General features: G+C 38.4%; 1 protein-coding gene across 1 annotated transcript in view; it reads left to right on the forward strand.

Annotated features, from left to right (window-relative positions):
- TBCK (TBC1 domain containing kinase) overlaps positions 1 to 17029 on the forward strand; it is a 272075-nt gene that overhangs the window by 229011 nt on the left and 26035 nt on the right. Inside the window, exon 25 of the mRNA XM_049885573.1 lies at positions 11283 to 11442. Within this exon, the coding sequence (XP_049741530.1) occupies positions 11283 to 11442 (160 nt within the window). The remainder of the gene's footprint in view (positions 1 to 11282; positions 11443 to 17029) is intronic.

Consider the following 17029-nt stretch of genomic DNA (forward strand, 5'->3'; position numbering starts at 1 on the left):
GAGAGGTGTGAAAGGGAAACACATTCAGGGAATTATAAGTGTTCTGGGTTAGCATGGCTAGAATACATGAGAGGTGAGAAATAAGACTAAAATAGGCAAAGGCAGCTTCATGGAGAATGTTGCATAACATGTTGAGAAGGTTGGGATTTACTACAAAGGCAGTGGGAAAGCCTTAAAGAATTTTAATCAGGTAAGTGGCATGCTCAGATTTGCATGTTCGAGAGATTACTTTGATGCAGTGTGGAGGGTGGTTGGGGGTGATGGTGGCAGGCAAGACTGGAGGGATGGAATTACCCAGATATTTGATACACATAAACATTCCTTCTTATAAGCAGTTTTGAAGAGCGATGTCTCTATCTTTTCTCTAAAATAAACTAGTTCTACTGAGCCACTTGGGTCAGTACCTTTGCTAGAGAAAATCCAGAGAAATTACTTTTTCTGCTGCTTCTTCCCCTTTTCTTAAAGTGTGTGCTGGCAAAGGGGAACTCTATATCATGATGCTTACAAGCATTGGTAGATAGATATGTAAGCTGTCTTTTAGACACTGTATTAAGCATTGTAAGAGATTCAGATATAAAAAAAAGTGTAAAATCTCAATGGAGGCATAAGACCTGTACATTATTATGTTTTATGCATGAAAAAATTGCTGTCATGAGAGATATACAGATAATGTGGGAAGGGAAGGTTTCATGGAGGAAACCCCTGAAGAATGCATAATACTTGAACACTCAGAAATATGGAGGAAAAAACTCTTTAGGCAGAAAACTACGGGAGTTGGACACCTAAGAACATATCCTAGAGACCATGTGTGGTTGTTATGCTGGAATTGAAATAGATCATCTTCATGAGAGCTAAACTAAGAAACTTGGGCTTCATCCTTCAGGCAGCCAGGGAAAGTTTTCAGCAGGGCTGTGATAGTCAGATCATTGTTTTAAATTTTTTAATCTGACAATATTGTAATTAAAATGCATTTCCAAGGAAAGAGAACAGACTTGGAGAAAAAAGAAAGCTAAGATCAAGATAGGTAGTGTCGGAAATGGGGAAGTGTTAATGGGAATGGAGGTAGGAGGATGAGATTTATTAGAACACTAAAATGTAGTATGTTGTAACTGATGAGATATCAAAAATGAGGTATTAGACTAGATGATTTGGAGAATGGTGATATCAGCCCAAGAAAGCAGCAGATATGGCAAGGAAATGATGATATATAAAAATATGATTTTTTATCAGTTAATGCTATTCAGTTACATTATATATGAGGAAACTATGGGCTTAGTTCCATATTTCCTTTTGGTTATTGACATACTAAAGGTATATCCTTTAGTTTGAGCTCAAAGATATACAACATTAATTATAATTAATATAGCAAACAAACAAGTCAACATAAAAGTATATATACCTTAATAAGCATTCTGGTGAAATACTGGTATGCTTTGTCTTTAGAGGTATGAAGTGTCATACCTAGCAAAGATACTGTACTCTTTTAGGACTTACAAAAATGTGAGATTATTTCTATGCTGAATTTTGAACAAATATTTAAAAGGAATTTTGAAATAAATCTTTTTTTGTAAAGTCAAGAATATTTTTTGAAATGTGATTATTTGCCCATCTATCTCATTTGTAAAACTGCGGGTTGTTTTTTTTTTTTTTTTTGTAATCTGTTTGAGTACAAAGTGAAATATATGTACTTGTAGTATTGCAATGTAGTTGACTTATTTATGAGTACAGGGAAGTTTTCCTATCTTAGAAACCTAGAAGATAATACATACCACTCTACCTGTTAGCTGTTTTGATAATCCAACTCTTTTGTTAAAAGAACCTTACAATACTTTTTCTGAACTGTTTCTACTCTGGACCATCAGATTTTGATTAATGTGAAACTTTATTTTTTCTATAAGCCCTCATTTGGTGCTTTTTGTTAATGTCTGCCTTATGGAGTGTTGAACCAGGAAGGGTTACAACTTACTGCAAAACTGGATAAGATGTATAGCAGAAGATCACCAGGTGCCAAAGAAAAATCTTATGGTAACTGGAGTATATCACGGAGCACAGTCAGAATAGTCAACAGCTCTAATCATATACCTGGCCAAGTGACTGCAGCAATAACTAGGTACTTTTATGCTTTTATGTTACATTATTCCATAGTAGAGATTCCATTGTAATTACTGCCAACATCTTTGATTATGTGTTTGATCTTATAATTCCTTCAAGTATATTGTCAAAAATCCTAATATTGAAAATGTCTTAAAAGCACTGGAAGGTTAAAAATTAGTGCTTATGGGTGCCATTGCCACTTTTATCAATACCAAAGTGAAATTTTTGGTGGGCATTGTTAGAATTACACTATCAGGATGTATATATGATTGGGGCAGAGTTACAACATAAATACTTTGGCCTCTGATGCCTGAATAGTCTGTAAACTAGGTATTTTGAAGCTGTCTCTTTTTTAATTCCTGGTTTTTAAGATAGCATAGTGTCTGGCAATTCAGCACTATACTTAGTATAGAACCTCTTCAAGTGTAGATCATGTTTACCCCATAATTGTGTTTATGCTGACAACCAATGACTTTTTTAAATGCAAAAGGTGAATATAGAGAATTCAGATGTTTTGATTCAGAAGTCAGAATACAGGGAAAGCAATGAAACTACAGTCATAATCCTAAAATATGTATGGTTACATGTTCATCTGCAACAGTACTGTAGTATACAGAGCCTGTATATACCTGTTCTTCACTGCCGTACAATGAAGTAAAACGGAAGTCCTCAGGGCATGAAAAAAGTGCTTATCTCATCTCATGCTCTTTCATTTTGCTCTCTTTGCCAGATTTGGCCAAGGGTTGATCACAGTTGACTTCGATCACTCAGAGTCACCATATGTCAGAAAATTGTCTTCTGTTTCACTCTTCAGTTATCATTCTGTCTCAGTCATACAAAATATACTGAAATGTGTACTTTGCTCATTTTTCAAATACTTAATATTTTATTATGATTATGAAAGACTCAAAAAGTGAAACAAGTATTCAACTACCTACCTCTTCTGTATAATGTGACAGCCTCTCAGATTTTTATAGATTACCTAAACAAGTTCTACTTCATTTTATGATGGCTGAATCACATGAGAGTTGGTATTGTAAGCAGTTAAATAATGACCAAGGAAACAAGATCCTTAACTGAAACTGTCTGTGTTGTCTAACCTATTTAAACAATAGTTTACAATAGTACATTACAAATGTACTATTAGGCCAACCTCGTTCTTCCTTTACCGGGCCAGTAGTGCATGCAGCTAAGGAGAGAAGATTCGGAAGTTTGACCACCCTGCCTACAAGCATTCATTTGTACCCAATCTTGCAGAGGCTAGAAGTTTTATGGCAATAGTGTTCTTGGAAGAACGTTCTTGGATGAGTGTTTTTGGATGTTTTCCAGGATTTTTTGGTTGAATAAGAATAGAGGAAATATAGTATCAAAATTGCCAAAAATAGGTTTGAAATGGTTTTGTACTGGGGTAGAACTTTGCTCTTCCCAAAAAGATTCTGCCACCAAAATATTTTGTCAAGCATTCTAACATTTAAACTGGAATTTTTTTTAATATCAATCTACAAAGCACAACCACCAGAAATTCTAAGATGATGATAAGTTTATGACATACTTCTAGTGACTAAAAGGCAGTTTAAAATTTTCTTTAAAAGCACGTAGTAAATAGGCGATACTAAACCCATAAAATCATCCAGATACTTAACTATGATTTTAGATGAAGGCATTGGATATTTGGATAGAGATGGGTACTTTTTTGAAACCAAAAATTCACATTATTTAACTTGTAAAGTAAACAATTTTACTTCTAAAGTCGGCACTTCTAATTTTCTAATCATATGTGGTTGGACATATTGTGCTCAGCAGGCACTAAAATGTGGCTTTATAGTGTAACACAGTCTAAGGATTATCTTTAAGTTTTTTATTTCTGGTTTTCAAATGAAAGAATCTGATTGGCTCAGCGTGCATCAGCTATTCATCTTTACTTCCCCCTTCACCACTCTCCAGTCAGCCAGGGTTGTAGCAGGGCTGTGTGATGCCAATATGACAGCCTAGGTGCCCCCCTTCATCAGGGGCCGTGATTAGAGGCCCTTCCAAAGCAGAAAGTGGGGTCTCGGTAGGCAACCCAAACATGTCTGCTATAGCATATGATGATTAAGATAGATTCATATTGCTGTTGATACTGCAAAGCACTAACCCATTGCCATCAAGTCGATTCCAACTCATAGTGACCCTATGGGACAGAGTAGAACTGTCCAATGGAGTTTCCAAGGAGCACCTGGTGGATTTAAACTGCCAGTGTTTTGGTTAGCAGCTATAGCACTTAACCACTATGCCACCAGGGTTTCCACAAAAGCACTAGAAAGAAAAAACGATAACAGTTGATAAGGGCTGTTTGGTGAACACGGAAACTCTCTCTGGCAACTGATTCAGACCTGACAGATGTAGATACATTTGCTAAGAATATTTGGGTTGTTATGTTCCTAGTTTGTGGTACCAAAAATTTTCATCTTGCTTTGATGAAAATAAAAGTACTATCAGAGTAATTATGTGCTGAGGGCAGAGTCATTATTGTTCACAAAAATTGCCGCTGAGAATATTGAGTAACTGTGAATGTTTGAGAAACTAGTGCCAATGACACCCGAAGGTGATCTCCCCACAATGATAAATTCTGTACCCATTCTAGAAGACACTATAACTATACACTGTCCACTAGAATGCTAACGTTGATATTATCTTCTTTCATTTTTCAGAAGTTTTTTATAGACACTGACTAGGAAATTTTAAATGTAAAATCTGTGCTCATTCTCCACTATAAGTCTTTAGAGTAGAACCCTCAAAGTTCTTCTTTTGCCATTAATGACAGAGTATAAGAGAGACAGTCGGGCAGACAGAGAGAGAGAAGTAGGACTCTAAAAGAAGGTGAGCTTACAAACTCTGGGGCAACTGAAAAACTACCAAGCCACTAATTATAATTTTCCCCCTTACGTAGTTGGTGACTGATGAGTTTTTAGGAAAGAGTATTAGTTGCATGTGCCATAACCTTTTTTTTTTTTAATAATTTTTTTATTGTGCTTTAAGTGAAAGTTTACAAATCAAGTCAGTCTGTCACATATAAGCTTATATACATATATAAGCTCTCCCCCAGACTCAGCCCGCTCCCTCCTTCCAGTCTCTCCTTTCATGACGGTTTTGCCAGTTTCTAACCCTCTCTACCCTCCTATCTCCCCTCCAGACAGGAGATGCCATCACAGTCTCAAATGTCTACCTGATACAAGTAGTTCACTCTTCATCAGCATCTCTCTCCAACCCACTGTCCAGTCCCTTCCATGTCTGATGAGTTGTCTTCGGGAATGGTTCCTGTCCTGGGCCAACAGAAGGTTTGGGGACCATGACTGCCGGGATTCTTCTAGTCGCAGTCAGACCATTAAGTTTGGTCTTTTTATGAGAATTTGGGGTCTGCATCCCACTGTTCTCCTGCTCCCTCAGGGGTTCTCTGTTGTGCTCCCTGTCAGGGCAGTCATCGGTTGTGGCCGGGCACCATCTAGTTTTTCTGGTCTCAGGATGATGTAAGTCTCTAGTTCATGTAGCCCTTTCTGTCTCTTGGGCTCATAGTTATCGTGTGACCTTGGTATTCTTCATTCTCCTTTGATCCAGGTGGGTTGAGACCAATTGATGCATCTTAGATGGCTGCTTGTTAGCATTTAAGACCCCAGACGCCACACTGCAAAGTGGGATGCAGAATGTTTTCATAATAGAATTATTTTGCCAATTGACTTAGAAGTCCCCTTAAGCCATAGTCCCCAAACCCCTGCCCTTGCTCTGCTGACCTTCGAAGCATTCAGTTTATCCCGGAAACCTCTTTGCTTTTGGTCCAGTCCAGTTGAGCTGACCTTCCGTGTATTGAGTATTGTTCTTCCCTTCACCTAAAGTAGTTCTTATCTACTAACAAATCAGTAAATAACCCTCTCCCACCCTCCCTCCCTCCCCACCTCGTAACCACAAAAGTATGTGTTCTTCTCAGTTTATACTATTTCTCAAGATCTTATAATAGTGGTCTTATACAATATTTGTCCTTTTGCCTCTGACTTATTTCGCTCAGCATAATGCCTTCCAGGTTCCTCCACGTTATGAAATGTTTCACAGATTCGTCACTGTTCTTCATCGATGCGTAGTATTCCATTGTGTGAATATACCATAATTTATTTCATCATTCATCCGTTGATGGACACCTTGGTTGCTTCCAGCTTTTTGCTATTGTAAACAGAGCTGCAATAAATGTGGGTGTGCATATATCTGTTCCTGTAAAGGCTCTTATTTCTCTAGGGTATATCCTGAGGAGTGGGATTTCTGGGTTGTATGGTAGTTCTATTTCTAACTTTTTAAGAAAACGCCAGATAGATTTCCAAAGTGGTTGTACCATTTTACATTCCTACCAGCAGTGTGTAAGAGTTCCAATCTCTCCACAGCCTCTCCAACATTTATTATTTTGTGTTTTTTGGATTAATGCCAGCCTTGTTGGAGTGAGATGGAATCTCATTGTAGTTTTAATTTGCATTTCTCTAATGGCTAATGATTGAGAGCATTTTCTCATGTATCTGTTAGCTGCCTGAATATCTTCTTTCGTGAAGTGCATGTTCATATCCTTTGCTCACTTTTTGATTGGGTTGTTTGTCTTTTTGTGGTTGAGTTTTAACAGAATCATATAAATTTTAGAGATCAGGCGCTGGTCGGAGATGTCATAGCTGAAAATTTTTTCCCAATCTGTAGGTGGTCTTTTTACTCTTTTGGTGAAGTCTTTAGATGAGCATAGGTGTTTGATTTTTAGGAGCTCCCAGTTACCTGGTTTCTGTTTGTCATTTTCGGTAATGTTTTGTATTCTGTTTATGCCTTGTATTAGTGCTCCTAACATTGTCCCTATTTTTTCTTCCATGATCTTTATCGTTTTAGTCTTTATGTATAGGTCCTTGATCTACTTGGAGTTGGTTTTTGTGCATGGTGTGAGGTATGGGTCCTGTTTCATTTTTTTGCAAATGGATATCCAGTTATGCCAGCACCATTTGTTAAAAAGACTATCTTTTCCCCAATGAACTGACACTGGGCCTTTGTCAAATATCAGCTGCTCATATGTGGATGGATTTATATCTGGGTTCTCAATTCTTTTCCATGGGTTTATGTGCCTGTTGTTGTACCAGTACCAGGCTGTTTTGACTACTGTGGCTGTATAATATGTTCTAAAATCAGGTAGAGTAAGGCCTCCCACTTTGTTCTTCTGTTTCAGTAATGCTTTACTAATCCGGGGCTTCTTTCCCTTCCATATGAAGTTGGTGATTTGTTTCTCCATCACATTAAAAAATGTCATTGAAATTTGGATCGGAAGTGCATTGTATATATAGATGGCTTTTGGTAGAATAGACTTTTTTACTATAGTTGCATGCGCCATAACCTTTTAAAACTATGACTTTTCCATTTTTTAAAGAGTGTATCTAAAGTGGGAGTTTGAGAAAAAAATGCCTCTATTGAACATACAAACATCCCTTCGCGGTCATCATCATGATTGTTAAGGAAGGGATGTTGCCTAAATTTCTTATAACCCACTCTTCATCCACTCCCCTGCTAGCTTTTCCCCATATTCTTATCAAAGTGCAAATCTAATATGTTACCTCTCTCCTTAAAACACTTTTTTGATTTCCCTTGTTCTTAAAGACCAGTATCATGAACATGATCTACAAGGCTCTGCATGGTCTGAGCTCTGCGTCCATTTCCAGGCTTATCTCATCCCATGCTCCTTTTTGCTCTCTAAATTCCACTGACACTGGCGTGCCTTCATTTCTAATTGATCATGTTACTTCCTTCTACAGGCCTAACTCTTCTGCCTGAAATGTTTATCCCTTTCACCATCCTACCCCCTCCATTCCATCCCTCTGTCTGATTAACTATTATTAAGTCTTCAAATTTTAACTCAGCCATTACTTTCTCAGGGGAATCTTCCCTGTCCTCCTCAAATTGATACATCTGATCAAAGAATCATATACCTCTCTTTCAGAGCAGTGTTCACTGTTCTTATTTTATGTTTACTTTTTGAGGAATAATTTCATTAATGAATGGTATGTAAGAATGTCTTCCTCTCTGAATGATCTTTTATTTCCAAATTTGTGTTCTCATTCTTTTAATTGTACATTTTAATTACTTTCTGGGGCATTTTTTTTCTTTAAAATCTTGTGATATTTCCAATTATTATTTTAAGCTAATAACACCAAACCTGTTGCCGTCCAGTAAATTCTGACTCACGGCAATTTTTGGTCAGTTACAAAGTAGAACTGCTCCAAGGGGTTTTCTTGGCTGTAATCTTTAAGGAAGCAAATTGCCAGGCCTTTGTTCCTTTAGATTAATAGTTGACCACAAACTTCTTGCCGCACCCAGGGACCAGTGTTGTTGTTGTTGCTGTTGTTAGGTGCCGTCAAGTTGATTCTGGCTCATAGCGACCCTATGTGCAACAGAATGAAACACTGCCCGGTCCTGCGCCATCCTTACAATCGTTATGTTGGAGCCTGTTGTCGGAGTCACTGTGTCAGTCTACCTCATTGAGGGTCTTCCTCTTTTCTGCTCACCCTATATTTTACCAAGCATGATACCCTTCTCCAGGGCCTGATCCCTCCTGACAACATGTCCAAAGTATGTAAGACGCAGTCTCGATATCCTTGCTTCTAGGGAGCATGCTGGTTGTACTTCTTCCAAGATTTGTTTATTCTTTTGGCAGTCCATGGCATATTCAATATTCTTCACCAACACCACAACTCAAAGGTGTCAATTCTTCTTTGGTCTTCCTTATTCGTTGTCCAGCTTTCACACGCGTATGATGTGATTGAAAATACCATGGCTTGGGTCAGGCGCACCTTAGTCTTCAAGGTGACATCTTTGTTTTTCAACACTTCAAAGAGGTCCTTTGCAGCAGATTTACCCAATGCAATGCAATGATTTCTTGACTGCTGTTTCCATGGGTGTTTATTGTGGATCCAAGTAAAATGAAATCCTTGACAACTTCAATCTTTTCTTTGTTTATCATGATGTTGCTTTCTGGTCCAGTTGTGAGGATTTTTATTTTCTTTATTGGGGTGCAATCCATACTGAAGGCTGTGGTCTTTGATCTTCATTAGTAAGTGCTTCAAGCCCTCTTCACTTTCAGCAAGCATGGTTGTGTCACCTGCATGACGTGGGTTGTTAACGAGTCTTCCTCCAATCCTGATGCCCCGTTCTTCTTCATATAGTCCAGCTTCTCAGGTTATTCGTTCAGCATACAGATTGAATACATATGGTAAAAGGATACAACCCTGATGCACACCTTTCCTGACTTTAAACCACTCAGTGTCCCCTTGTTCTGTCCAAACAACTGCCTCTTGATCTATGTACAGGTTCCTCAGGAGCACAATTAAGTGTTCTGGAATTCCCATTCTTCACAATGTTATCCATAATTTCTTATGATCCACACAGTTGAATGCCTTTGCCTAGTCAGTAAAACACAGGTACACATCCTTCTGGTATTCTCTGCTTTCAGCCAGGATCCATCTGACATCAGCAATGATATCCCTGGTTCCACGTCCTCTTCTGAATCCAGTCTGAATTTCTGGCAGTTCCCTGTCGATATACTGCTGCAGCAGCTTTTGAATGATCTTCAGCAAAATTTTGCTTGCATGTGATATTAATGATATTGTTCTATAATTTCCACATTTGGTTGGGTCATCTTTCTTGGGAATAGGCATAAATATGGATCTCTTCCAATCAGTTGGCCAGGAAGCTGTCTTCCATATTTCTTGGCATAGATGAGTGAGCACTTCCAGCGCTGCATCCATTTGTTGAAACATCTCAGTAGATATTCCATCAGTTCCTGGACCCTTGTTTTTCACCAATGCCTTCAGAGCAGCTTGGACTTCTTCCTTCAGTACCATCGCTTCCTGATCATATACTACCTCTTGAAATGGTTGAACGTTGACTAATTCTTTTTGGTATAATGATTCTGTGTATTCCTTCCATCTTCTTTTGATGCTTCCTGCGTCGTTTAGTATTTTCACCATAGAATCCTTCACTATTGCAACTCAAGGCTTGAATTTGTTCTTCAGTTCTTTTAGCTTGAGAAACCCTGAGTGTGTTCTTCCCTTTTGGTTTTCTATCTCCAGCTTTTTGCACATGTCATTATAATACTTTGTCTTCTTGAGCCGCCCTTTCACATCTTCTGTTCAGTTCTTTTACTTCATCATTTATTCCTTTTGCTTTAGCTGCTCGACGTTCGAGAGCAAGTTTTCGAGTCTCTTCTGATGTCTGTCTTGGACCAGTAGATGCCTTTAATTCCTAAATTAAAAGTAGTCAATGAGACCATCAGAACCCTTTTAAAATGCAGTGCAATTAAATATCTCCCCTTCAGAGAATGTAAACCTGAAAAGAATGAAAATGTCAGCTAAGTTTACTTGAGAAATAAACCTACAAACAGAAGTATTTTCAACCAGTGCTAATGACCTCTAACAATTCTGTGTAGAGTCCTACGTACCACTTTCCCAAAATGGATAGGCTTTTGCAGTATCAGGTTAGACTTGAGAATATCCACTTGTCTGTATTACTTTTGGAGCCCAGTGGCACAGTGGTTAAGAGCTACAGCTGCTAACCAAAAGATTGGCAGTTTCAATCTACCAGTTGCTCTTTGGAAACCCTATGGGGCAGTTCTGTTCTGTCCTGTAGGGTCACTATGAGTCAGAATTGACCCAATAGCAACTGGCTTGGTTTTGGTTTTGGTATTACTTTTAGAGATTTAAAATAATAGTAGTAGTAGTAATGAACTAAAAAGTGTGATTATTGCACAGCCCATGTGAATACCATTGACTTGCTGATCTTTCACAGTTCCTTATTTAATCAGAGAGGTCTTCTGTACGTCTTTGGTTTTCTTTTACCTTTCGCTCCATTTCCACATTTTTCCCACTTGGAGGTGCCTCACTTTATTTAGATAAAATACTTATGAGCTTGAGCATGGAAGATGTTCAGCAGTACCATCATCTGGGAATCAATTACGTCATATTTTTACACTGGAAAAAAAAATATTAGCATAGTGCGCTTATGAAAATACCTGGCAGGGGGACAGTGCGGTTGCCAACAAACTTAAAAGATGCACATTATTTGCATAAAAATACAGTACCTCTGTTTGTTTCTCTCATGCACTCAAGTCTGCACACAAAGAAATGTTTTCCTTAAACTTTGCTTCTCAGTTTTGTTCGTGGCCACATTTCAGGCAGCTTTAATATTCCATTTAGCGCTGCATTCACGGCAGAAGGAGAGCTTACCCAGGGCCCTTGCACTACTGTACTCCAGAGCTTCAAAGGGAAGGTCATTGTCATCGTGGGGCATGTGGCAAAGCACACAGCAGAGGTAAGTGTATGCTAAAATGTCATAAGCACATTTGATGAGTTATTGTCTACTGTCTAGGTTGTCTAGTGGTATATTTCATCAGGAGTTGTTCACAAATGAAATGACCTTTAAAGATCTGTCTACCCTTATATAAAAAAATTTGTCTTTCTCCCAGTAAAATTATTCAAGTTTTTTTTTTCCTTAGTTCAGTATCAGGAGCCAGAGTAGATTTAGAAAAATCCAAATGATAACCTACATGGTTTTTTGTTTGTTTGCTGTCTAACTGCTTTTTGATATTGCTGTTCGCTGTCTAACTGCTTTTTGAAATTGCTAAGAAGCGGCTTGAATTCCCTCCAGAGAAAAACAGCGGGGCTTGAGGAGGCCCTAAAAGCTGGCAATGATGGAATCTGTTGGGTTTCAGGGGTTCTTTACCGATGGAGAATTCAGGAAGAATATCAGCTTTCAGATATTAGTAGATAACTTTGTGGGTAAGAATCAACATGAATCCAGTCCCCAAAGTGTGGCGATTGATCCAATCCCCACTTTCCCACTTCATCATTCCTGACACCAGCTGCCCACATGACATCCAGAGCTAAGGCAGGTCTCACAAGTTAAAAGGACACTGTCCTTCAGAGTTCCAAACAGACAGACACTAGCAGCAAGTTTGAGAGTGAACATGACACCCTCACTTTCACCTGCTGGTTTCCCCTTCTCTCTTGGGTTCAATAGTTCTGTGGAATGGCTCACAAAAGTCACAGAGAGTACAGTACTTACAATTATAGATTTATTATAGCAAACAGCTATGAATCAGGATCATCATAAGGAAGAGAAGCACAGGCAAGGTCTGTGAGGGTTTCCAGTGTGAAGCTTCTGCATTCCAAAGAGGACACATCACCCACCCTTTGCCAACCAGGAAGTTCTCGGAGCCTTCTCGTTCCAGGCTTTTATTGGCAGTACTGCCTGATAGGCTAAACAGTGCCTCCTGTGGCTAATTGATATTGGCCTCCCAGATGAGTCTTTTCTGATCAGGTCAGCCCCATTCACCAGCACAAATCCTCAGATGTGGCCTGAAAGTCCCAGACCAGTGCACCCTAAGTACTCCAAGGGCTATTTCTCCAGAACCAGGGACAAAGGCCACCTTACTTAGATATGTACCCTCAAGATATGTAGTATATGAAAGAAAATAGCTTCCCTCCTCCTTGGCTATGTTTTGAACAAATTGAAAAATAAAACAAAGACTATCATATTGGAATAAAAAAATGCCACCTTTATATTTTATAAAAGCCAAGATGGAGGATATAGCTTAGTGTGACAGCCAAATGGACTTATTAACACATCACCCAAAATTAGGCAGAGAACCTATCTAGATGTAGTCAACATTGAACTGGAAGAGTCCCTTCATCTCAAGGGATGGATGTATCTGCTCCTGGGAGAATAACAGAAGTAGCTTGCTCCCTGAGGTAGCTTGTTCCCAAGAGGAAGAAGGGCAGGACAGAGCCTTCTCAAATTTGCCAATCAAACAAATCACTGTACCTCTCAGGGACAGAGAGAATAAAGAGACAGAAAGGTCAGTAATATACTTAGAAAAATTTCTTCCAATGTAAGTCAAGAGTAGAGATAAAATATCTACCGCTAATATGCACATTCCTTTGTGTCTATATAAAGTGACCAATCCAGCCATATCGTCACTGAAAATGTAGTCAGATGAGAACTCTAAGACTTTTGGTCACAGGTCATTTTAAGCATTTAACAACCCTTGTCTGAGAAATACAGTGTTAATGGTAGCATTGACTTTTTTTTTTTATTAACTTTTATTGAGCTTCAAGTGGACGTCTACACATCAAGTCAGTCTTTCACATATAAGTTTGTGTACATCTTACTCCCATTTGCTGTCCCCCTAATGAGTCAGCCCTTCCAGTCTCTCCTTCCGTGACAATTTTGCCAGCTTCCAACTCTCTCTATCCTCCCATCCCCCCTCCAGACAGGAGATGCCAACACAGTCTCAAGTGTCCACCTGATATAATTAGCTCACTCTTCTTCAGCATCTCTCTCCTACCCACTGTCCAGTCCCTTTCATGTCTGATGGGTTGTCTTCAGGAATGGTTCCTGTCCTGTGCCAGCAGAAGGTTTGGGGACCATGCCTGCCGGGATTCCTCTAGTCACAGTCAGACCATTAAGTATGGTATTTTTGTGAGAATTTGGGGTCTGCATCATACTGATCTCCTGCTCCCTCAGGGGTTCTCTATTGTGCTCCCTGTCAGGGCAGTCATCGATTGTGGCCGGGCACCAACTAGTTCTTCTGGTCTCAGGATAATGTAGGTCTCTGGTTCATGTGGCCCTTTCTATCTCTTGGGCTCTTAGTTGTCGTGTGACCTTGGTGTTCTTCATTCTAATGGTAGCATTGACTTTTGATGCTAAATGAAGGTCAACCTTGATAAAGATTAACTGGCCTTCCTAAAGATGTATCCTGTGTGGATATTAGTTATAAGTCATAAATCACTCACCTCTCATATATTCACACCCAGCATCTGACAAGAAACAATACAAATACACCTATTTCAGAGAAAGTATAGTAAATGGGAACATTATAAAACTGAAGTCGTAATACCTATATTATTTTATGTAAGTTGTTAAATTATTATTATTTTACTACTACTGCTATACTGCTGTTGCTACATTGATTTGTATTTCCATGTCATTCCAAAGAAAAATGTCAGTTTTTTATTACAATGCATATGAATACATTCATCTTACAGAGAACACTGTTGAAAATCACATATTTCTGGGTTCCAAGTAACACACGCCTTAGGAAGAAATACTTTTTTCATATATTCTCTCATTTCATTCTTAATAACAGTTCTATGAGGAAGGCATTATTCTACACATTTTACATGAGAAAAACTTAGACTCAGAGTTTATATAATTTTCCTGTGTCAGAGCCAGGATTGAAACATCTCACTTTACAGGCCATACCCTTAGCTCAGTGAGCTCTTAAGGCTTTGAGCCTGAATGTTGCTATTTGTCCCTTTTTTTAAATAGGCTTATTGTGACTTTTCACAGCTTACAGTAGTTCTTCCCAGTGTATGAAATTACACTTACAAGACCTGAAATTAACTTTTATATTTTAAGTGGTAACAAGTTTAGGGCTATTTTCATAAAGCTTTCACCATCTGAAAGCTCTTATCTAATATGTAGACCCTGTATGACTTAATCTTAAATATGCAAAATGTTTTCAAACACTCTAGTCAGTATACCAATCTCCAGATTTAAGTTTATTCTAATTTTGCCATGAGGATCAAAATGTATATAAGTCAATAAGTAACGCATTTATTTCATTAAACAATCAATCAAAAAATATTTGTCATCTATTGGTGCATGACACTGTGAAATGCTATAGTCTATTAGGGTATCAATAAATTTAAAAGTTTGACATGCTAGAGAAATCTGGAAGCATGACAGTTCAGATAAGTAATAACAGTATATGATAAGAACAGTAATAAATAAAGAGCCATTCATATTCAGAATAATTTAGTCAATGCCATGCCTATCAGAAACCAAATACTATTGTGAACAATTCCCTCTTTATTATACCCTTCATGGTTATACCTGTAAGCAACAATGACCAAGCAAATTATATAAGCTCAGCCATTAATGCTTCAATCTAATATCAGGAAATCATTTTTGAGAAACAGTTTTCGATATGTGTTTAGAGATGTGTCTTTAATAATTTTTCTCATCATAGGATACAGAGAGTTTTAGATATTGATTTGCTTGTACTGTTGCGTTATCTTTTTGCCTGCTGTACAGATCTGTATGGCCTTACTAATGCTTCCCCCCACCACCACCACGAAGTTGAAAGCATCTCAATTTAAAGCATATTTATTGAAACTCTGTTGTGTTACCTGTGCTTATGCTGGCTATCTTCTGTTTACCCCACCCCCCCCACCCCATATTCAGTCTCCACCCTTCTTCTCAGCCCCAAGAGGCTAATTTCCATGTCTTCTGGCTTCCAGTCATTCAGCCAGTGGGGAACTCTGATAGGCTAGGGGAGGGAAGGAGGTCAGAGTATTTATCTCCCTGGCTCCCTTCCTGAAAAATTGTGTTCCTCTACTGAAGGTTAGGAGCCCTGGTAGCGTGGTGGTTAAGAGCTTGGCTACTAACCAAAAGGGTCACAGTTCAAACCTGCCAGCCACTCCTTGGAAATCCTATAGGGCAGCTCTGCTCTGTCACATAGGGTCATTATGAGTCGGAATCCACTTGACAGCAATGGTTTTGTTTTTTTTGTTTGTTTGTTTGTTTCACTGAAGGCTAACACTTCTCTTCAAGTTGCCTTCTCTATGCAACTCTCACTTTCTAGCCCCTGGTCCCTGTTGCTCTAAAGATGGCAACAGCTCTGCTTCTGCTAGTCGTAGGTTACTGCTCTGTTCTGGTGGTTCTCGTACATCCTACCCACACCTCTGTCATTAATCTCTTTATAGGTAAATCCCCCTCAATTTATCTTTAGGGCATGTTAGTCAGCCTCTCTTCTGTTTCTTACTAGCTGTGTTAACTTGGACAAATTAACTTCTCAAATCACCACTTCTTCATTTATGATATGGGAGTGAGAATAATACCTACCTCAAAGCATTGTTGTAAAGATTTTAGATCAGGCATATAAAGTTTAGTGCAGAGTCTGATACTAATAAGCACTGACTTAAGAATCCACCAGCCACTCCTTCGAAACCCTACAGAGCAATTCTACTCTGTCATGTAGGGTCCCTATGAGTAGGGATCAACTCGATGGCAACAGGTTTGATAACTTCAGCTATTTATTTTATTTCCCAGTATTATTATTTGCATATATGTGAACTTAATAAGTACTATTTGATAATGACAGTATAAAAGCTCTAGAGTTTGATGTGTTCAGGCTGCCCCAGTTCATCTGAGCCCTCCAATTTTTAGTCAGACGGTAGTGGAGAAGTTTTCCTGAGAGATGTTCTAATCAGGTCTCTTCTTTTTCCTCTGTGGTGTAAAAAATTCCAGTGATTTCCAAGCAAGTAGCAGCTTTTCTTCTAGATTGAAATCAGTATACTGCAGCTGGCAGCTGGCAGAGTCCTATTTTGAAAAGATTAAGAAAGCCATAGTTGAATGCTGTGAAAAGAAAGCAGGGGTGCCAGTTACAAATTATCATTGCAAATGTTTACAGTTTTCATGTTGCATCCATATTTGGACTTGGAGATTTTTTGTTTGCAAAACAGTAGGCACCGATTGTAATTTTTCTAGCTTTACGTCCTCTGTTAACTGACTAGTTAAAGAGCTAGTCTGAAAATCCAACAAATGAAAATGTTAATTGAAATAGAGTATAATTCAGTCAAATAACAGGGCTTTCAATGTTGAATTTAACAAGTAGCAAAATATCATTGAATAACTCCAAGAAAGAGTAAATGAATCACTTGTCTAGTATATGACAGTATTAAAATCACCCATTTGACATACAAATTAGGACTGGAGTATCTTTTTTTAATATAAATATGAAGAAATTACAGCACAATGACTAACTGTATTAAATATATTGTCTAAAATCACATAGAAGAAGACAGATCTGAGGAATTCTACTTATTCATGTGCC

The sequence above is a fragment of the Elephas maximus genome, chromosome 5, assembly GCF_024166365.1.
Source record: "Elephas maximus indicus isolate mEleMax1 chromosome 5, mEleMax1 primary haplotype, whole genome shotgun sequence".
NCBI lineage: Eukaryota > Metazoa > Chordata > Mammalia > Proboscidea > Elephantidae > Elephas > Elephas maximus.